Source organism: Equus caballus, chromosome 14 (genome assembly GCF_041296265.1).
Source record: "Equus caballus isolate H_3958 breed thoroughbred chromosome 14, TB-T2T, whole genome shotgun sequence".
NCBI classification, from domain to species: domain Eukaryota; kingdom Metazoa; phylum Chordata; class Mammalia; order Perissodactyla; family Equidae; genus Equus; species Equus caballus.
This window is the reverse complement of record NC_091697.1, coordinates 28,404,371-28,426,879: the sequence shown is the minus strand read 5'-3', so window position 1 is coordinate 28,426,879 and position 22,509 is coordinate 28,404,371. Positions and strand designations below refer to the sequence as shown.

Here is a 22,509-nt window from a genome sequence, read left to right as displayed (position 1 = left end):
AGCTAAAATGTGACTTAGCAGAAACATACTGCTGTTTTGCATGTTTAAGATGTATTGAAAGGAGGGATTTTTGTTTCTCTGTAAATGAGAGGATTTCAAAGAGGAAGCTCTCGCCTTCCTAAGGGCACACACATTATGCAAAACTGGAGAATAGCACCCAACAATGGCATAGGCCAGATTGTTGGAATGCTAACTCCCATTCTGTACTCTTTCAGACAAAGTCTTCTTATTCCTCATACTGTGCCACACAGAATGCACCTCATCATTGAGACTTTCTGTAAAATTTGTAGATAAATACCCTGTGATGACCAGTGACCTCCCAGCCAAGTCCTTGGTCAGCTAAAAACTATGTTAAGAAAAGGACTATAACGCTACCTGCAAATACAGTTGCAAAGATCAGGATAAGTTCATGATGACTCAGGGTTCCCTGGGTGGCAAGGATAGGAAGGGGTGAATGCTAGAAGGCGCTGGATTTGTGAGTAAGGGCGGGGTGGAGACGCCATGCCAGCCAGAGGAAAGAAAAGAGGGAGAAGAAGCAAAGGAGAGATTGAAATGTTTTTCCTGTTTCTGTATGAGGCAGAAAGTGACAAAGACCGAGATAAAATACAGCTACTGTATGAGGTCATTGGACACGTAGTGTTTTGAGAACAAGTCTTGAGAGGATTTGGAGGGATTGGTTGGTAAAGAAGACTTGACAGATTAATAAATAAATGTAAATATATGTATAAATGTAGGTACACACATAAATAATTGATAGATGGGTGGATAGATATGTGATGGAAGGAGGAAGAATGGATGGACGAATGGATGGGTGGGTGAAGGAAGGAAGGAAAGAAGGAAGGAAGGTTAGATAGAGCTTTTAAATTGTACTTGAGTGCCACAATTCAGATGGGTCAAGCTTGCTTATAGTGATAAACAGAACACATAGGGATTAAAAGTCCAGGATTAATAACCTGGGAGGGTGTTTGGGGGTGGCCCAAGGAACCCCTATTGTCAAGAAGAACTAGACAAAGCTGGTGGAGTAAGTAAAGCCTCGTGGTCTGAAGTCATTGCATTAAGAAAGCTGGGGAGTTCATCTGCTGGAGCTGTTCCACGTTAGATTGTCAACCCCAACCCTGGGGAGAGAGCCTGGGTGATCCTGTGGTCCTCTGCTCTCCTCCTCCCCTTCCACCCTTTCCCTTCACCTCCACAGGTTGCCTTTAATATGGGAAAGCAAACTTGGAGAGCAGAATCACCACAAAATCCAGCTCCTCAACCTCGTTTGTTTGCAGATTCACGGCTAAGGAGTTTAATTTGTTTGCATTAACTGGAGCAGTATTTTATGGACAGTGTATTTTATTCTCTGCTTTTATGTCCCAAAAGTCTTTGCTTTTAGAGGGATGTGTTGGGAACCCTAAACACATATAGAATTAGCTGTGCCACGTAGAGTCAAGGTACCAGGGCAACCCTGTTCCCTGCCCAGGCCACCACCATGGCTTACCAACATTATCCATAGGGCCTCCTCCTGGCTGACCTCCCAGATTCTGCCCTTGCCCCATCACCAGTCTGTTCTCCCAGCACAAAGGGATCCTTTAAAAATTCAAGTCTTATCAGACCACTCCTCTGCTCAAAACTCCCCAAAGGCTTCTTTTCATTGACAATAAAGCGAATATCTTTACAGTGGACTATGAGGCCCTGCACCATCTGGCCTTACCCCATTGCTCTCTCCCCACATTCTTACCTCGCTCACTCTGCTCCAGCCACTCTAGCCACCTTGCTGTCCCTCCACCGCCCCAAACTCTCTTTGCCTTAGAGTCTGTACCTGCAGCTTCCTCTGCCTGGATTACTGTCCCCCAGATATTGGCATGACTCACTTCCTCCCCTCCTTTCGGTTTTCCACTCCAACATCATCTTAGCAGCAAGAACTCTCCTGACCACACTATATACAACAGCAATGCCCATCAACAGTATCCCCATCACAATCCCTCCTCATGTTTTATTTTTCCCCATAGCAATTATCACCATCTGACACACTATATTGTTATATTTGTTTGTTGTGAATCTCCCCCCAATAGATTGTAAGATCTTTGAGAACAAGACTTGATCTCCTTTGTTTACCACTGTATGTCCTGTGTCTAGAAAGTACCTAGCATTTGATAGATACTCAGTAAATATTTACTGAATGAATGAAAGAATCAACTCTTGGGTCTATCCCAGAAGTCTGCATATTGTAATAACTCAGTAAATGTTTGATATTGGATTGAAATTTCTCCCTTAGGGATCCTTTCATCCCTTGCTTTCCACACACTAGAATTGTCAAGGACAAGGGGTAGAGCAGGACTCTCTTGACTGGGGGGCCACCAAACCACTCAGGCAGGACATCCTGAGGTAGCTTCACCGGGCAGGATCATTGTGACACACTGTCTGGTTCTCAGCTTCAGAAACTCCATTTTGGTTACGTTAACAGAGAGAGACAAGGTCTAGACTGACTCCCTCACACTACCCACGTTCACATGTAAACCCAAAATGGCCATTCATTAATCCACAGTGAAGAAAACCCACATCTCCTGCTCATAGTAGTCTCTCCCAAAAGGGAAATCTTTATGGGAAAAGAAGTTAAAATCAGAAGATTGACTGGGGAGCAAGGGATCAAAGCAGGGAGTGTGATATTCTGCGGCCGCCCTTTCCATGCAGAGTCCTACCTGGCTGGAGGGGAGCAAAGTACATGGGCTCAGAGTTGGGCGGGCCTGGGTTCAAAGTCTCAAGCTACCATTTTTAGTGATTATGACCCTGGGCAAGTTAACTGACCTCTCTGAGCTTCAGATTTTTCAACCACAAGGGATGATGATAATATGCACTTCATATGGTCCTTGAAATGGCTCAGTCAAGTAACAAGGATATGAAGTGGCGAGCACGTGGTCTGCACTCCTGAACGGCAGGTGGTGTTACTTTATTCCCTAAGTGAAGCAGGACACACTCACTTCTGAAATGACCCTGACTCTCTTGCTCCACAGGTCCCCTCTCCATACCTCAGGCAGACCACCCTTTTCTGGTGCCATACTTTTCTGAGCCTCATTGAGACTTCTAAGCCTTGTGATCCTTTAGAGTTTCACTTTGCATGCCTCTTATACTGTCAGGGGAATTCTGTAGATAACGTGTCACATCCATTATGTGCCGTTCTTACTCGTGTAACTCTCAGGAAATTACTTCATTTTTCTCATTTCCACTTCAGTCTTCAGAGGGCCCCTTCCTGGGGTCTTTGCTATACTGACTATACTGGTCCTGTTTTAAACAATAGCATAAGGTCCCTCCTCGGCACCAGTTCAAGTGCAAATCAAAGGCTTCCCTAAGCCACACAGACCCTTCTGCTACCATTTAATGTATAATAATAACAACTATCCATTCTGGAATGTTTACTATGTGCATTTACATGTAGTTTGCACATCATGTATATTAATATGCATTTACACATTTATACGTACATCATCCTGAGTACGTGATATGTGCTCTCTTTTAAACCCCAACAACCCTCTGGGATAGGGACTTTTATTGCCCTGCTTTTACAGATGAAGAAACTAAGGAATAAAGAGCTTATAATTTTTGCCCAAGATCATGCAGCCAAGGGGCGGAGCCGAGTTTTAAACCCAGGCAGGCTGGGTTCAGAGCCCACTGCTTTCATCTCTCTAAGTACTGCCACGTGGTTACTGAGCTGACCTGGTACTTTGGCCTGAAGCGGCAGCAGAATCTGTTGCAAGGCCCAACATGTGCAAGCAAGTGACTCTGTATAAAAGTCTATGCTCTCTCCCTTGTCCTTGGGGGCCTTCACCTCCATGCCCACCTTCTGCCTCCATGACCGCCAATGAAAAGAGCCCAGTCCTGGCTCCCTGTCCTCGATGATGACCCATTATCCCAGCTTGCCTGTGACTCAGGACTTTCAGTGCTAAAATCTAGACAGCCCTAGGCAAGTGGAGATGGGCGGTCACTCTAGTTGGGAGCAGAGACTCTAAAGCCCATCTGCCTGGTGTCAAATCCTGGACTTCACTGCCACGACTTCAGCCACGTTGCTTAATTTCTTGGCGCCTCCATTTCTTCACCTGTAAAATGGGGATAATAATAATACCTACTCTACAGGTTGCAGTGACAATTAAATGAGCTAATGCGTGAAAGGCAGGTACAGGAGTGCCCGGCACACAGAAGTGTCTCCGTGAGAGTTTGCTATCATTGTTGTCATTATATGAAAAGCTCCCTAAAACCCGGAGTTAGTCCTGAGGCAGATTCTTTGCCTCGCCCTTTTAACATCTATAAGAAACAAACATTTAGTGATTTCCTTACATTTCCTGAAGTTGTGCTGCAAACAGCAGCAACAAGAAAAAATATATGGCAATTTATCATCGGCTTGTTTTTACACTAGTTAAAAGGAAGCCATCAGCCCTGCAGTAAGTAACAAGCCCGTGCCCACAGGCCTCCTAGGTGTTATTTGTATTTTTATGACCCTCTTGTGGCTATAAGGATGCTCAGTGGGTGTAGAAATTGGATGGTTAAAAATAACAAATAAGAAATCAAAGTTGTGCCTTTGTCCCTATTTCCATACCGGGCAGGTACCACATTCATTACATGCTGGACAGCTGTGGGAATAAGCAACACAAGTTACAACAACTTGATTGTCCTCCAAGAACAAAATTAAACCATTGCGCTTTCATATGATTGTCATCCCTGCCTTTGTGTAACTCTTGTCACCCTCTTATTCTACCCATGTGACTCTCTTCTGCCTTGTTGGGTGCCCTGTTCTGTCTCTTTCGGTCAGAAGGTTTCATCTTCTACAAGTTGAAAGGCGCAGACCAACACCAGCCCTCATACACAGCTGCCATCATCAGCTTGGTTTTGGACCCTGTACTGCAACCAGCTGTTTCTTTTGCTTGGAAAAGTGTCATCCACCCAGAGGCTTGGGGTGTGGCCTTGCAGGAAGCTTTCCTTTTACCTGGCTGCTGAAACAAGGGCACAGTGAAGCAGCCGAAACACCATTCGGTTTATTTATGCAAGCATTCAACAAATATCTTTAATGCTAGGCACGGGGGTGGGCCCTGGGAAAACAGCCATATACACCCGAGTCTAAGTCTTTGCCTTCAGCAGGCTTAGCGGCTTCCAGGAAGACGGCCATTAAACCGCTGCGTCTCAGCCATAGCTGCACACAAGAATCACTTGGGGAGCTCAAAAAACAAAAATACTGATGTCTGGGTCTCATCCTCAGAGATTCTAATTTAATTGGGGTGCAACCCTAGCATCAAGATTTTTCAGCGCTTCCAGGTGATTCTAATGTGCAGCCAAGTTGAGACCCACTGCTTTAAACAAAGGGTGAATTAGAATTCTGGTGAGTGCTATAGGAGGAGGAGTAGATAGTGCTATGAAATCATGTAATGGGAGAGGAACCCTGAGCTGGAAGTCAGAAGCCTTCCCTGAACCAGTGCTGGCTAAGCCAAGGATGAATGGCTTTGCCAGAGTGAATGCAGGCAGCATAGTTTAGGAGAGGGATCAGCCCGAGCCCAAAAGGAGGATCCAGGCTACGTTCTAGAACATGGCAGGGCAGTGTGGTTGAAGGTCAGAGAACAGAGCCTGAAGCGACCTGAGATGAGGGGGAGAAATGGGCAGGGCCAGATAACTCCGGGCCTTTGAGGCCCTTTTAGTGGTTTATGATTTAATCCTAATGCAGTGGTTCTCACCCAGCGCAGGCATCAGAATCTCGCCCCCCCCATCCCCGCCCCAGAGCTTGTTGGAATGCAGATTGCAGGGCCCCACGCCCAGAAGTCTGAGTCAGCGGTTCTGCGATGGCGCCCAAGGATGTGCATTTCTAACCCGTTCCCAGGACCACACCTTGAGAAGGTCTGCTCTGATCTCAGGCAACAGGAGAAACCGCTGGGGCATTTTCAGCAGGTTTCAGCGTGGTCCCAGTCAGTGTGTGCTTTAGCAACGTGGTGACAATCACCAGTCACTAGCCCGCTACATCTTCCTTTGATTCGGTGAAGTGGAATAAAGAAAGGTGATGTTCCAAGGAAAGACAGCAGCCTCCCACAAGGGAAGCACAGGCTTGGGTCGACCCCGGGGCTGCTGGGGGATAAAGGTTCACTAAGTAATTGACATGAGGTTTCCCTCCCAAGAAGAGCTATTCCCGGTAACTGTTGCCTGAACTCTCAGTTTCCTCCCGCCACGATCTTCCACTTTTAAAAAATCTATTAATAAGACTTCTCCTTTTCCCTATCCCCTTTTTCCTCGAATGTGGAAAGATCTTTATTTTTTTTCAGTTCACCATGTTTCTCTGAGGCCGAGGCTGAGCCTGCTGCTTTCCTTTGCCCAGGCAGACAGAAATGATGCTGATCAGTGAGAATCCAGATGCATCCAGGAAACGTGTAGCGTAGACAGCTGGATCCAAATTTATATCACCTCATGGACACTGCTGTTTCTGTTGCTGCTGGGGTGGAGGGGCGTGATTTCTGCCTTACGAGCAAAAGATGAGCAGTCGACCATGGAAAGGATCTCTGGCCTTCCCAGCCCTCCCCACTCCAGCATCCCCCGTACCCGCCCCTATGCAAACCCTTGAAGACACCCAGATGCCGTTGAAACAAAAAGAAACATCTGCCTCTGGATTTTCCGTGTCTTCTCTAACAAAGCAGGGGCAGCTGTTCAAGCTCAGGTTCATGGCTGAGAGTCCGGGCCAGTTTGTGCCTGGAAACAGAGCCCCTCCTCCACTCCCCCTGCTCACGCAGACGAGCAAGAGCGACCAGCCCTGCCGTTTTCCAGGGACCAGTATGCTTCTTTGGCAGCCAGTCTTCTAAAATTAGTTGGAGTTTTCCCCAGAGTGTCTCGAAGCACCGGATTAATTTTCTTAGCATTTGCCACTGCTGTTTAGTCTAAATGGCCACGGAACCCCTGGTGATCCCGGTCCCCAACACCTCAGCTGTTTTCAACTCTAAAGAGCTCTGGAATGCGACGGCAGACTCTATTACATGTTTCCAGTGTGCGTCTGCTCCTTAATTCCAACAGTGCACAGCTCTCGGAAGCAGGGATATTTAAAACAGTTGGGGAGAGGGGGTTCCCTAATTACGTTAACATGCACAAGTACAGTTCTTCCCCAGAGAAAAAGACACCATTTATTCGACCTTCAACTCTCCTGCCCTCAGCATTGCCCTCTGCGTGAGTGGGTTTTCTTCTCACTCAGCCGGACCACCGTGGCCTTGCTAGATTCTCGGGTGGTGGTCATAGGGGAGTGAGGATGTCCAAGGAGGTGATGCAACCACACACTCAGGACACCCGAGAAAGCTCCGTTTTTTCATTTGGAACAGGATGGGCTCTTATTTTTTTCTTGATCTGGAGGTGAGGCAAAGAGAAATGGCCTGTGCTTCAAACCATGCCCCGAAGGAGAAGGCTGCCACTAATTATCATATGTGTGGTGTCAACACTGACAATCCTAAGTGCTGCTACCTACTGGGCATTTACAGTGTGCCAAGCTCTAAGCTAAAATCTTGGCCTTTATCATTTCATTTCACCTCTCTGGTATCTGTATAAAGTATTATCATCATGCCAGTTAAGTTATTTATTCAACAAACATTTATTGAGTGTTATGTGCCAGCTAGTTTTCTAGACACTGAGAATATCTCAATGAACAAGAAAGGCAAAATCCCAGCTTTCATGCAGGTTGTGTTCTGTTTTGGGGGACCGTAAATAGGATTAATTAGTAAGATGTATCATTTTACAAACACGGGTGAGAGGGGAGTCAACCAGCTCGAGTTCACACAGACAGCGAGAGGCAGATTTGGGTTTTAATCTGAGAACTATCGGACTACAACCAAGTTAAGGTTTGCCCCCTTGATTCAGAAGAGGCTTTCCACAGGTGTTCAACCCGGGATGCAGCCGCTCTCCCAGTGGTCTCTTGAACCGAGCAGGAAGCCCTCACTTCTCTAGCTCTGCTTGTCATCCGTCTGCATTCACGTGCAGCCTGTCTTGTGTTTTCCCTCACATTTCCCTCTGGGTAGGGTGCTGTCCTCTGCGCTGCTCTAAGGTGTGCTTGACATGGAATGTTAAAATCCTCCTTTTCTTTCGATACCCCTTATCCAATATTAACCACTTATTTCTACCTCTAAATTGCTGCACATAGCGGAACATTTCTTGATGCTTTTTTAGAAAAGCCTTTTATGGTAATTATAGCTTCCTTCAAGTGCATCCATGCTCCCCTTTTTACTGTGCTGTAGACTTTGCTTTGCTCATGCCTAATTTTTGTTAAGGCAAAAAGCCTGCCTACCTGGTAACCTTGTTGAAGGATTTTTTTACTGGTTGGAATTCTATGTGTAGACAAGTCTTGGAAACTATTCCATTGCCACTTTGCCAAAGGCATTGAAGATGCTGATTTCAGTCAGAAGCCATTCATTCATCCATTCCCCTGAGTATTTATTGAGTACTGGCAATCCAAGAGTAAACAAGATAGACATGGTCCCTGCCTCGATGGGTTTACGTCATAACAGGAGTGCTCAGGGCAGCTGTTCAGATGTACACTGCACAATTCTCGGGGCATCGTTCAAATTGCAGTTAATGACAATGTGCACATTTACTACAACAATTTTCCAACAGGCGACAGTAAAATGTCTTAAGGAAGGGCTGCTCCAGGGTCTGGCAAGCATCAAGGAGATGCCAGACAGTTGTGATACAGTATGGTGGATAGAACACGATAAAAGTGCCATGATGGGTGGAGCTAGCCTGGATTTGGGAGTTCTGGGAAGGCTTCCTGGAGCTGACTTCTGAGTGGGGATCTGAAGGATGGGTTGAATCAGGCAGATGAGGAAAGGGAAAAAGAAAGGCCAACAGCTTCAGTCTGACCAAAACCTAAAGTGATACTGACATAGGCTGACATGGTGAGAACCGGTTCATATAGGATCTGTAAGCCAGGTAAAGGACTTGAGACTTTACCCTGGGGTCAATGGAAAGCTATAGAAGTGTTTTCAGCAGTGTCTAGAACAGAGAGAATTGGATGATGGTGCAAAACTGGAGACAAGTCAGGAAGCTTCCACAAGAGTCCAGAGCAAAGATGAGGATGGCTTGGGTTAATGTAGAGGCAGTAGGGATGGGAGTGGAGGGCAGATTCCAGAGATATTTAGGAGGAAGGACAGGTAGGACTTCTTATAATTAAGAGGAAAATAAGGCAGGACTTGGTTGTTGACTAGATACAAGAGATGAGAGAGATGGGGGTTGGGGGGTAATTGAGAATGATTCCAAAATTTCCATCTTGGGCACTGGGTACATGGAGGTGTCATTCACCAATCAAGGGATCTGAGTTTGGGGGAGGGACGGTAAAGAGTCTCAACTCTGTTGAGTTTGAGGTGCTTGTGAGTGAACAGATGGAGATGTTGAGATGCAAGTTGGAGTTCAGTTCTAGAGCTCAGAGGACTAGAGTTGAAGATTCAGGAGTCACCTCAATATAAGGCTGTGTTTGGGGTTTGTTTGTTTTTTTAATTCCAAATTTCTGCATCAGCTCTAATTTTGTTAAGGCAAAAACCTGCCTATCTGGTTACTGTGTTGATGGGGGGTTTTTTTAGTGGTTAGAATTCTATGTGTAGAAGTCTTAGAAACTATTTCACTTCCACACTGCCAAAAGCACTGGAAGTCTGATAGAATTGGCCCAAGATATCACTGATGCCCTTGAAAGTTCTCCCTGGGAAGAAGACCTTGATCTTTGAGAAGCCCCTACTATATTCTCAGGACTCTCAGCAGAGTCTATAGTAAGGGCCAGGCACCTATTGTGTACCTGACACAAGCCAGGCTCTGCGATTCAACAGCAAACAAGGAGGTCTCAAGACTCATGGAGCTTTAGGTCACAGCAGGATTTCTCAACCTCAGCACTATTGACATTGGGGCTGTATCATTCTTTGTTGTGGGAACTGCCCTGTGCATTGTAGGATGTTAAGCAGCACCCCGGACCTCTACCCACTAGATGTCAGTAGCATCCTCCCCAAGTTGTAATAATCAAAAATGTCTCCAAACATTGCCGAATGTCCTCTGGAGGGAAGGGATGGGGACAGAATTGCCTCAGTTGAGAATCACTGGTCTGGGGTCATGCTAGAACATGAAGTTTCCAGCCAGCCAGCCCTCGAGCTGCACTAAGAACCAAACAGCTCTGCCTTAAGGCATTCTGTATTCATGATCTCGGAGGTAGGACTCAAGGAAGTCAGCAGTGCTAGCTTGAAATCCAGAAGACCCCATACGGGAGACCTCTTGGATCCCCACGTATGAGCCCAATCCAACTCCAGTTATAGGATCCTCTCCAGAGAAAAGCCGCCCCCTGAGACCCATTTGCCCTCCAGACTAATTACTTCCTACGTTTTGTTTTTCCTTAAGCAGAAGCTGGCTTTGCACTTTACAAACACAACGAATCACCTCCTCAGAAGGCCACCAGCAGAATGAACCTGTGCTGGGAGTAGCTTGGGGTTGCCTAGCAACGCCACGCACCTACCAAGGCTGCTTTCTTTCTCTTCAAGCTAAAAGCAAAGTCCTGTCCATTAATTCCCAGCTGCTCTGAAACTTCTCAGAGATTTTCCAGCTTCCTACTGTTCATGTTTTCATCTTCCTTATATGATGTGGAGGAAACCCGCTAGTGTGGTCTGTTTATCACACTTCAGCTGACGGGGAGAGGGGATCAACAGAGAATGAGAAAGGAAAAAAAGCCTCATTCAATCTAGGAGCACACATATTTTGAGTGCATATCTCTGACTGACTCCATCTCTCTTTGCAAATTTGAATTTTATGTAGTAGACATGGGCCTCCTACACAATGAGGCTTCTCTTGAGACTTTGGGCATGATTTTAGTCAAACATGAGACCTCAAAGTAGCTAAATAACAAAGCACGTATAATAGATGCCACGCTGAGCAAATGTTGGTCGATCCGTCATTTAGCGTATTCTCTGTGATCCGATCCCTAAAGCTCTACTGGTAGAAATTGTAAAGCTGGAGGTGACTAGAGTTTGGAGACACTCTCTTTTCCTGGAGAATCTGCAAAATGTCTCTTGGGCTTTTCCTACTGCGTTCCATTTTGCTCCTGCAGAAATGTTTGTGGCATTTCTCTCAAAGTGGGGATGACGTCCCCTTCCAGTGCTCTCTCACAGTATGAACAGGGGCATGTCACTGGTTTTCCAGGCAAGGCTATAGTCACCTCCTTGGTAAGGAAAGAAGTGGAAATGTGAATCTGGGCTTTATGAGGGTAGATGTGGGACCAGCAAGTCTTTCTCAAGGTACGCAAACGTTGGTGTTTGATTTGCATCCTGAATTCAGTGCTAGGCTGTACAACAGAAAAAGCAAGCCCTGGTAACTGTCTCCTCATTTCTCTTCTCAAGACAGCTCAGCTTCCTTACACAGACCTCCCCATATAGAACTTCTCCTCCGTCGCCTACCCTGTTCTCTCAGGTCCTAACTCGTACCATATTCTGGAAAGGATGAGAGGGAACAAGCGTTGAGGAGGGAAGCTTCTTAAAGAAGTAAATTTCAACTCAATTTCAGACCCTCCAGACCTTTCTTCTTAGGAGGAGTCCTTTAAATTCCCACCACAACCACATGCACCAATTAGGTTTGTTGGCATTCTCATAAGGGGAACTGGAGAGAAGAGAGGAAGGGTGCCAGGAGAAGGCCTCTGGACCGCTGGAGAGAGAAGGAGAGAGAGATGCACGCTTTTGATTCAGAAGATTTGGGCCAGAAAGGTTTCAAATCAATTACCTCCATCGTTACAAGCCTCTTCATCTCTTTGCCGTGGCCCGATCCACCCTGCACTTTGTGTGGTTTAAAAATAGATATAAAGAAAGATGGAGATTGAAATGGTAGCAGAGGTACATGTAGAATTAGAGGTGGAGCTAGATATTCAGGAAAGTTATTTTCTAGGGACAATTAAATTAATGGTCATTTGGGGTATGTTTAAATGAAGTAAGAAAACATACCTAGATTGCACAACTCTAAATTTGCTAGAAGTCGTTGCATCGTACACGTAAAACAGTTAAATTTTATGGTATGTAAATTATGTCCCCATAAACCTGTTAAAAGAAAGAAAAATGAAAACATATCTAGGAATTCTTGCCAGCAAGTAGGTTTTGTGAGTCTGGCCACATCCTGCCAATTCTCTGCTTCTCTCTGCATCTTATGAAGGGCAAAGGAGGCTGTGCTTGGGAGACTTCCCCTCTCTCTTTAGTAGCCCCCACTCTCTCTTCTTTCCTCCCCCCAGGCTCCGTTTGCCCAAGCTCAGGTCAGGACAGTGGTAGCTGTAGTTGTTTTGGGTGCTGGGGCAATTAGGGAATTATGTAGGCTGCTGATTCCACACACCCCCAAAAGACAGGAAAAGAAAAGAAAACCACCAAATAAGAATCACTTGAACCCCAGCACTTTCCCCCCAGTATATATACATTCCTCTGTCTTTTCCCAGTTCATGGCACTCAGCACCTACTCCTTCCACAGCCTGCAGATCCTGCAGTATTTTTAAATTATGCCATAAATAGGTTGAGTGATAAGCAGCCAACATTTTAAAGTGCCCCTTAAAACTAAATATTACAAAAATATGAAAATAGCCAAGCAGAACCATTTAGTTCTTGGTCATAAGAAGCTCGTAATAATCATATGTAAATTTATCTTTAAAATTCTGAAAGATGGAGGGCATTTTGCCTCCATCCTGGATTGATAGGGTATTTTCTCTCTTCTGCAGAAGGCACTTCTAAAAAAAGGAAGAAAGAAAGAAAGATTTTTTTTGAGGTAGCATCAATCCTCAGCCACTGGCTGGAAATAACAGCCTAGCTAGTGTTGTAAGCTCAGAGCTAGTTTAGTTTTCTGGAATGTTCCCCACTTTGAGAAGGTTGCCTCAGACCCCTTCACACAGGTCAGTGTCATTGGGGATCCCCTGCATCTGGGACCCCACTATGGCTTGCAACTGCATGCGTCGCCTGCTTCCCTGATTCTTTCGAAGGCAGGCATGGGCCCCACTCTGAGGCTGGCCCAGTGGCTGCCCTGCGGCCTTGCTCCCCCTTTGCATGGCTCCCCTGCTGCCCCAGCGTGGCCTCACGTCCCTCCTTCTCATCCTCTCCATTTCTCCAACCAGATGGCTGCCCTGATTTGTGCAACGGCAACGGGAGATGCACACTGGGTCAGAACAGCTGGCAGTGTGTCTGCCAGACCGGCTGGAGAGGACCCGGATGCAACGTTGCCATGGAAACTTCCTGTGCTGATAACAAGGATAATGAGGGAGGTGAGCAAGCATCTTCTAATTCCCAGCCCCTCAAGAACAGAGCATTGTGTATATGCTGTCGTCATGCATCATTTTTCCTGAAAGGCCTCACCTATACTATTGTCAAATGTTGTTGTTACATTTTCTTTGAAGCAAATGCAGCAGAGAACATGTGTCCTTGAGCCAATGGGTGCTCCTGGAGACACCATCTGGAGGCACAAGGGTTTGATGCTGGCTTCAGGTTCTCAAGTACACATCGCAACACAAAGGTGGCTGGGCCCTCGCTCTGCCTTTGGGTGACTGTTCCTGCCAGACCTTTCAGGGCTGGGAGTTACAAATCTGTGATGATGATGATGATGACACTATGTGCCTCACACCGCGCTAAGACATAAGTAATGCGTCCCTTCATCCTTACAGCCTTTTAGGATGTTCCTCTACTGAGGCCTGGAGAGCAGTTTAAGGAACTTTTTAAGGTAACTCAATCACCAATAGTAAAATTGGGACCCAAACCCAGCTCTGACTCCAAAATCCCTGTTCTAACCAGGGGTTGGCAAACCCTAGCCTGCAGGCCAAGTCCAGCCCACTGACTATTTTTGTAGGGACCCCTAGAGCTAAAAATGGTTCTTTCACTTTTAATGGTTGGGGGAAAAAGCTAAAAAAGAGTAATTTTTCATGACACATGAAAACTATGTGGAATTCACATTTCAGTGTCCATATACAAAATTTTAGTGGAACACCACCATGCCTATTCGTTTATGTTTTGTCCAAAGCTGACACCGGCAGTGTTAAGTAGTTGGACAGAGACCACATGACCACCAAAGCTGAAATACTCACTCTCTGACCCTTTACAGGAAAAGTTTGCCCACCCCTGTTCTAAAGCTCGAGCTGAATTTGCCTGTGTTATTCACTGGTGGAGTGCTAAGATTCTGGGGCTAAATGGGGTTGAGGTGGCATGTGGGCTGCCTGAGTTCCTAAGAATACCATGTCATGTTCCCCAAACGTTAGTAAGGTGAGTGATCCACCCCCACCAAAATTACTCACTGGTCAGAATTCCCTAAGGGCAGGGGTTGTTTCCGGGCATAAGAGGATCTATGTGCCCAATTATTTGATTTAACAAAAATGTAAGTAGTCCCACTATGTGCTGGTCACTGTGCTCTGGGAGTGTCAGCTCCTGCCCTCATGGCCCAAGGGGTGGGCTTTGGTGGTTTACAAAATGAGGTAAGATCCATCCGGGTGATGGACATTCTGGTTTTATTTTTCCTCATCCTCTTAATAGACATTTTGCAATTTCCATAATCTATCATTGCAGTTGTACATGTAGGTAATTTGTAAGTAAACAAATGCACACACATCGATAGGAGTACACCAACCAAAAGGATTATAGACCTGATGTAGTTTACAGAGCTCCCATTCATTCATTTACCTTCCTGCAACTGAGCCAAAATAGAAGCCGCTTTAATTCATTTTTGAATGAGGTGAGGCATAACTGTATAAAACATTTTTTTTCCCAGGAGAGTCAAAATCACACTCCTTTTCCTGGTAAGGTTTACTATTTTTGCTTCTGGTCCCTGGTGATTTCACTGAGCACAGCAGTTGCTTACAGATCAGCTTCCTCTTCCAGAAAGGAGCTGCTGTCCTGGCTCGCTTCCCTGTTGTGGGTGTCAGCAGCTGAAAGCGTAGTAAATGGCTAGAATGCTGCATGTAGGGGAGGAGGACTCAGTCTCCCGAATGTGCCCTGTGCCACCCATATCCCTCTCCACCAGCTGTGCCCCTGATCCGGGCTCCCACCGGGAGAAAACCAAATTCCTGCAGTGGTGTAGCTGGACGAGGTGCAGTAGTCACTGCTGGTCCCCTGGCCTGAGGACTGCCCAAGCAATGGGCACAGTTCAGGTGCCCTCCTGGTGGGCAGAGGCAGGGCACAAAAGCAAAGGAGGCAGTGATTATACTGGAGACAATAATGGCCTTGTTATGGGAACTATTAAAGCGAACCTCCCAAGGAAGTAATTAAGCACCGAGAAAAAAAGGCTCTGCACGGTGTTTATAAAAAGAAACTCCCAGTTAATTCAGAGTTGCTTGTGTCAGGTGAGAGAGGTAGACATGGATTATCTCACCTGGCGTAAGCAATTCCCAATTAATGGAGTTCTTTTTTTGGAGGAGATTCCTTGGTGCAGAGTATCCTTTTTATGGTTAATTACTTCTCTAGGAGGTGTGCTAAGCACTCTGGTGTTTATTGATAAATATTAAAGTTGCTCTTCATCAACTCCAGATGCAGTCCCACAGCACACTAATTATATCACTTCTTTGTTTTGAGTGGAGGTGGGAGTTCTGCCCCAGGCTCTGTCCTGCTTTGGGAGTTCTCAGGAAGGGCTTCGTGGGTTTGTAAACCTGGCGGTGGGTCAGAGGAGGCCCCCAGGCGGAGCATGAATGCAGGCCCGGGGAGCAGCTGCCGTGAACACATTTGTTATAAACCTCATGAATGGGGGAAATAACAGGGCGCTCTTCCAAAGTGAGAGCTGGCAGAAACAAATCATTTTTCCATCTAGGAACACTCTACGTTTTAAAAAAAACAACAACTCAGTTTTAAGAGGTTGATATTTTTTATTTTAAATGAAAACGGGTATAGATACAAATACAGACGTAGATATTTGAAGCCTTTTTCAACCTGGGTTGCTCCTCTGTAGAATTAAGCCCTGGTGCTTTCCCGTCACTAATAGCTCTGAAACTTTAGCTTACAGCAAAACCACTGGGGGGCTTGATGAAACAAACACAAATGGCTAAACCCTACCCCCAGAGTTTCTGATTCCGTAGGTCTGGGGTGGGGTGCAAGAATTGGAACTTCTAATAACTTTCTAGGTGATGGTGATGCAGGCTCTCTTTGAGGAGTACGTCCTAAGACGCCCATTTGAGGGAATGAATTAACTTCTCTCGTGTGCATCTAGAATGGTACTAAGTACCTCCCTTGGAAGAACTGAGAAAATTTCCACTCAAATATTGTCTGTATTCCATGGTGCTTAGATGAAAACCATGTTGGAAAAAGCTGCCTGAGCGTATCCCACAAAAACAATTGATGCCAATTCCCTGTCTTCTTACTCCCGTCATTTTCAAATCTCCCAATGCCTCCTGCCGTATGACCACTAACTTAACCTCAGGAAGCCACGGCCGACTTTGGGAAAAGGAAAAAGGGAAAAGCTTTGCCTGCCATTGCTCCTAAAAAGAAGTAGAAATGGTTCACACCGAGGTGCCAGTAGGCAGACTGTCTTTTTAATAGTGAGAGATCTTCACTTGAACTGCTCACCCCAATTTGAAAAAGAAGAGACTCCAAGAAATATTTTTGCTTACAGAAGACAAATACCAGCTCATTAAAGTCTGAGAATACACACAACATGTGCGTCAAGTGGCAGGCGGATAATATTTAATTATCACCACCACGACAGAAGTGTGAGATTTAGTTCATCACAGCCAGGGGTAGGAGAAAGGGTGTAGATTTCCTCTAAAAGTGGGACCTGCGAGGTGGGGAGGCGTTGTTAGACTGTCTGGCCTGGAAAGACAGTCCTTGCTCCCTCCCTACACCCCTTTATCACTCGCAACTTAGAGTCAGGACCCCCAGCCCTCTGTCCATACAAAGCCCAGCTCCCATCACTTCAAGCCAGGCTGGAAGCTGGTCTGAAGCTCCCGTGGAATCCTATCAGATACCCCCTCCAGTCAGTGGACGGAGGCCTGGAGGTAGACAGAGTAGGAGAGAGCCCCTCCTAAGCTGGGCTTGTCCACAAGTCACCTTTGCAGCACGTCCTTCCTTACTAGGCCAGGGAGCTGTCTTTGTTTCACCTCTGCTCACTGCAGCACAGCACTGAAAATTAGACATTTTGCTCCTTCTCCTGTCACTTCCTTGGTTTCTGAATAGGTGACACTGTAACATCATAATGGGTAAGAGCTTGGGCTTAGGAATCAGTCTTTGTGTCCCGCTTCTGCAAGTAACTTTACTCCTCAAAGCCTCAGTTTTCTTGTCTGTAAAACAGGGAGGATAATGCCACTTCCATTAGCAGGTGTGAAGTTTCAGTGAGAAAATGTATATAATGCGTTTTACAAGGATGCCCTCATGTGTTGGCTGCTGCTAGCTTTAAAGTTATTAGTATTAAAGCTGTTATTTTCTAGAATGGCTGCTGAATCCACATCGATGGAGCCCAGCCGATAACTTCCCCACCAGACATAGCCGCTGAGGTTCTAACCAGGGCTCATCAAACTTCAGCAAAGCATAACCGCACTGGAGAGCTTTAGAATTGAGATTCCTGGGCCCCCAGCTTTCATATTCTCATTCATCAAGTCAGATATTAGATCTAGGAATCCACATTTTTACCAAGCACCTTGGAGGATTCTGACAGGTGGTCTACAGACCACATTTTGAGAAAAATTTGTTTAAATGATGGTTTCCCCTGAGTGAGCTGACCCAGAGTCATAGAGCCTACACCCCAAACCCCTACCCCTAGGATCCCTGGAACACAAGAGGGGAATTTTATTTCAAGAAGAAATAACTGAAAAAACGTGAAGACATTTTCATGCTTACTTTCTGAGTGAATAACTGGTCTGTTTTAGAAGTGCTCTCCATTCCTGGTTGGAGAGGTGACCAATGTTTGTTTCAAAATTTAAGAAGCCTTTGATTCTCTGTCATTAGGGTATGAATCCATCCATCCATCCATTAGCTATGCGTTCATGGTTTAGCAAATGTTCATTGAGGGTTTACTAATTGTTAGACATTGGAAATAGGCCTTTGAAAATATTAAGACAAATATGACATGTCCTCAAAGAGCTCACATCCATCTGAAAAGATAGGGTGTGTAAGCACGTTATTATTATTATTATTATTATTATTATTATTGTTATTACAATCTGGCATGTGAAGGCCGACAGGCCGGAAGACCTTAGTTCGATAGGAACTAGAGAAGCAATGGAGTGTGAGTGTCGGCCACAGGACAGGAGAGAAAGCCCATCGCAGTGTTGAGCCCTGGTCTTCAGCCTATCTCAAAGCCACAGATCTATGTGACCAGTAACCTCTGGTGGGTGCTCTTCTGTTCACCAGCAGCTTCTCCTTTTCTCTCTCTAAATTAAGGGCTACACTCAGGCTGCTCTGACAGCATTTCCCAGCCCACTTCCATCTGTGAGGCTTGGTTCCTTATTTTGCTCCAAAGGAGGCTGCCTTGGGTTAAGAGATGTGGATGCTGGCCTGAGCTCCAGGTACTCCAGCCAGGTCTAAATGAGGAGAAATAACATTGGAGTCTATCCAAAGCACTTGGAACAGACAAAACCCACCCCTCGCCCATTGCTTCCCCCCCATCCCATAACCATCCAAATTGGTTTGACATGATTCAGGGATGCTATTCCGGCATTTATCTCAATTGTTAATTAATAACTCACCTTGTCTGTGCATTTAGCAGAGCCAAGCTCTGGACTTCAGGGACTCTGGAAGAGTTATGGTTCTCAGGTCCAAATAGTACTGTTTCTTCATCCAATGAGTGATAAAGCTTGGTGAACCCGTTGTAAATGCCTTGATTAATGTGTGCAAATCATGTTGATGGATTGGTTGGGTGGGGGACAGCTTAAAAGTGCAACATTTCTCTATTAATTGTGTTGGATGAAGATTCCTCTTGCAGTCCAAAGACCTTGTGGCAAACGTAGCTGGAGCCATAAACAGAGTCTCCGCTTAGCTCCCAGGGAGGAAAGCAATATAACTAATGCTTAGGAAGAGAACTTGGCCTTGAGGCCACTGCTGGCTGGCCAGGTGCTAGGTCTCTCTTCTTTGGGAGGGAATCAGAACCAGCCCCAGCTGAAATCCTAGGGGACCACATGGCAACAGGAGGCTGAAATTATTCTGGATCTTCTAGTTGAAGTAAGATCTTTGACTCCCTAGGCACATTTAACTAGAGAATCTTCTGTTTAGGAAACTGAGAGTTGGAGTTCAGTTTTCCTTTATTCTGTTGAAATTTAAAAAAAATAGAATCCATTCTCTATTGCATATAAAAACCATAATCAGGGGACTGGCCCCGTGATCAAGTGGTTAAGTACGTGTGCTCCACTTTGGTGGCCCAGTGTTTCGCCAATTCGGATCCTAGGTGTAGACATGGTACCGCTCATCAGACCATGCTGGGGCGGCATCCCACATAGGAGAGCCTACAGAAGGACCTACAACTAGAATATACAACTATGTGCTGGGGGGCTTTGGGGAGAAGAAGGGAAAGAAAAAAAGAAGATTGGCAACAGATGTTAGCTCAGGTGCCAATCTCTAAAAAAGAAAAAAAAAGATTTTAAAAAACCCGTAATCAGTAAGATTTTTGAGAGTTTACATGCACCAAGCCCTGTGCTGAGCTTTGTACACACCTGGATATTGGGAACAGGCAACCAACAGGTCTCCCTACTGCTGCCCATGCCCCATGCTCTCTCTTCTTCCACACAGCAGACAGAGGGATGGTTTTAAATTGTAAACCAGATCATGCCATGCCCTCAAAGGGCTCCTCGTGTAGTTAGAATCAAAATCAAATGTTTCTTTTGGCCACAGGGCCTTCTATGGCCCATCCCTACCTTCTCTCTCCCCTGTCCCCCACCACCCTCCCCAGCAGCTCTGCTTCACCCACGCTGGTCAGCCTTCTGATCCTCAAATGCTAAGCTGAGTCCCATCTCAGGACCTTTGCCGGTCCAGGGCTGGAAACGCTCTGCCCTGGGCATTCTGTATGACTGGCTCCTTCCAGTTGTTCTCAGTTCTCAGTTCAATCACCCACTCCCCACAGAGTCCTCTCTTGACCTATGAAGTCCACCTCTGTCTCTTCCCCATCACCCTTTGGTGTTTCCTTCACAGCAGATGTCACACTCCTTAATTATCTCGTCTATATCTTTCTTGTTATGGTGTCTATTTCTTCACACCAGAAGTATAAGTTCTACAAATCTGTCTCTTCATAGTTTTCCAGTTCACGGATGAGGATACAGAGGCTCCAGAAAGTAATATTCCAAAGAGGTCTTTCAGCTAACCACTATCATATACTGATTGCCACTTTAAAACCAACATCCCATTTCTTCTAAAACACTAACAAAATTTGGAAGCTGTTTCTGAGGAAGTTTCAAACAAGTACAGAATTTGTGTCATTGCAAAGAGGCCATAGGAAACATCACCTCAAAGGCAACACTTTCCAATTGAAAACCTTTTCCCAGTAAATTTATTTGACCATGGCATTTATTTAAAAAAATAAAAAGGTGTTTAAAGTTCATGAGTTTACCTAACATGGCACCTTCAGTCTTTTCTATTCAGGTCTTTAGTAGTTTCAATGGTTATTAAGTGTCTCTTAGGGGATTATATTTTTTCCCAGATTAGATGACAAATCAAATATTCATCACAAAATTGTGATTAAAATGCATAATCTCCAAAAAATGTTAATAATTTAAATCACTACGGACTTATTTTAGGGAATTAAAGTATCAAAACACAGATTTAACTGGTGGCAAAGAGATAACATTTATGTCATTATGTTGGCTTCCCGTATGTTTTGCCTTGGCCAGCAAACTGCCTACATTGCAGCAAGTACCCTCCTGGTTTCTGTGACCAGCATTTGAATAAAGGTTCGAGGACCCTGGGGCCATGATTAGTTAGTTCTGTTGCTCCCACAATCCTCCCCTCCATCCAGACCAGTAGTTCCCTACCAGGGACAGCTTTGTTCTCTAGGGAACATTGGCAAGGTCTGGAGATATGAAGTGAGTCACGACAGGGAGGAGAGGCAGAGGTGCTACTGGCGTCCAGTGGGTAGAGGCCCGGGGTGCTGCTAAATATCCTACGTGCACAGGACAGCCCCCACAGCAAAGGACGACCGAGCCCGAAATGTCAATAATGCCAAGGTTGGGAAATTTGGTGCAGACATTAGCATCTCCCAGGAACACATCTGAGGAGTCCGGAAGGTCCCAGAAGAGAATATCGTTTGGAGTGATGTCAAGGTCTGATGCGTTGGGCACTTATAGGAGAGCAGGCATGGGCTAAGACTTTACCCTCATTGCCCAAATAAATCATGGCAATAGCCCACAAAAGCCCTAAGAGCCTCTTACTCTCCTTTCCATAGAAGCAGAGAGCAGAAGCGGCTTACCCAGGTCCCACAGCTAAAATGTAGCCACACCAGGAGTCAGAAGCCAAGTCAGAGCCCTCCTCAGGGGCCCCTCTCGGCACCTGTGTGTTGTGTCTGGGGTCAGAACAGGGCAGACCGTGTGTGCTTAACACACTCACTCCTCAGAAACACAAGTTCGGCAGCACTCTGAAAAATAGCCTTGGCATTAGCTTCCCACCCGCCACCCCCAGTTTTGGATTTAGAATGCCTTTTTGTGACAAAGTGCTTACGCACTGGAATGCCGGGGGTGAGCAGGGGAAAGTGGAGCAGTTGGACTTTAAATAGCTAGGCGCTCTTCGCAGCGCAGCAAGAGCAGCTGCCCAAGGCCTGTGCTCTTTTCTTTGACTTTCTGTCTTCTCAGCCAAGAGCCCTGAGGAACTGGAGAGGGGCCAGAACTATGTGGCCAACTGTGAAACCAAAGAAAACGGCACAGTGTCCCCCAGAGCTCTGTGCCCAGGGCCTGCCTCTCTCCCCCTCACAACCAAGTCCACACCTTTCCGAGGGAATTCCCTTCCTTTTCCTATCCTCAAGCTGTGTCATCATTGATCCGCCCACTGTGTTTCCTGGAACTCTGTGGTCACACACACCGAGTGACGCCACCTCTTTCATTTGTAGGAATCATGAAGTTCAGGAATGTCAGACGCAGAAAGGCTAAAATAGACAGTCCCAGCAGGTACAAGGCCCAGAGAAGGAAAGGAGCGTCTTCAAGGTCATGTAGCAGGGTAGCGCAGATCTGGGCTGGAGGCCTGGTTTCCAGGTTAAATCCAGTACACTTTTCTCTATGCCATGCTGCCCTCAAAGGGACCCTGTCACCCTCCAGAGAACGGGTGCCTGGCATTACTGCTTTGAGCCAAGATCTATCTCAGACCCAGGACCCAGACCAGGATGAGTTGAGGTACCTCGCACCTGAGAGTGCACGCCTTTAATTTCACACCATAGCTACGCCTCACGACCTCTCCCTAGGCCCTGCTCAGACCTCTTGTCATGGAATGGTGATAACAGCAAGCACCTCCCGGCAAACCAGCCACACTCTTGGACAGAACTGCCCCAAAATTATTTATTCATTCAACAAATATATACCGGGCCTCTACTCTGCATGAATGAATGAGACTCAGACTCTGCCCACAAAGAATCCATGGCCTGGTGGTACGTGAAACATCTGTG

At 46.0% G+C, this 22,509-nt stretch overlaps 1 protein-coding gene across 29 annotated transcripts in view; it reads left to right on the top strand.

The window, feature by feature from the left end:
* The window catches only part of TENM2 (teneurin transmembrane protein 2), a 3,416,041-nt gene that overhangs the window by 3,300,233 nt on the left and 93,299 nt on the right, over positions 1–22,509 (top strand). For all 29 annotated transcript variants that reach the window (XM_070232931.1, XM_070232936.1, XM_070232935.1 and 26 more), the window contains one exon: positions 13,088–13,234. In XM_070232931.1, coding sequence (XP_070089032.1) covers positions 13,088–13,234 — 147 coding nt within the window. The remainder of the gene's footprint in view (positions 1–13,087; positions 13,235–22,509) is intronic.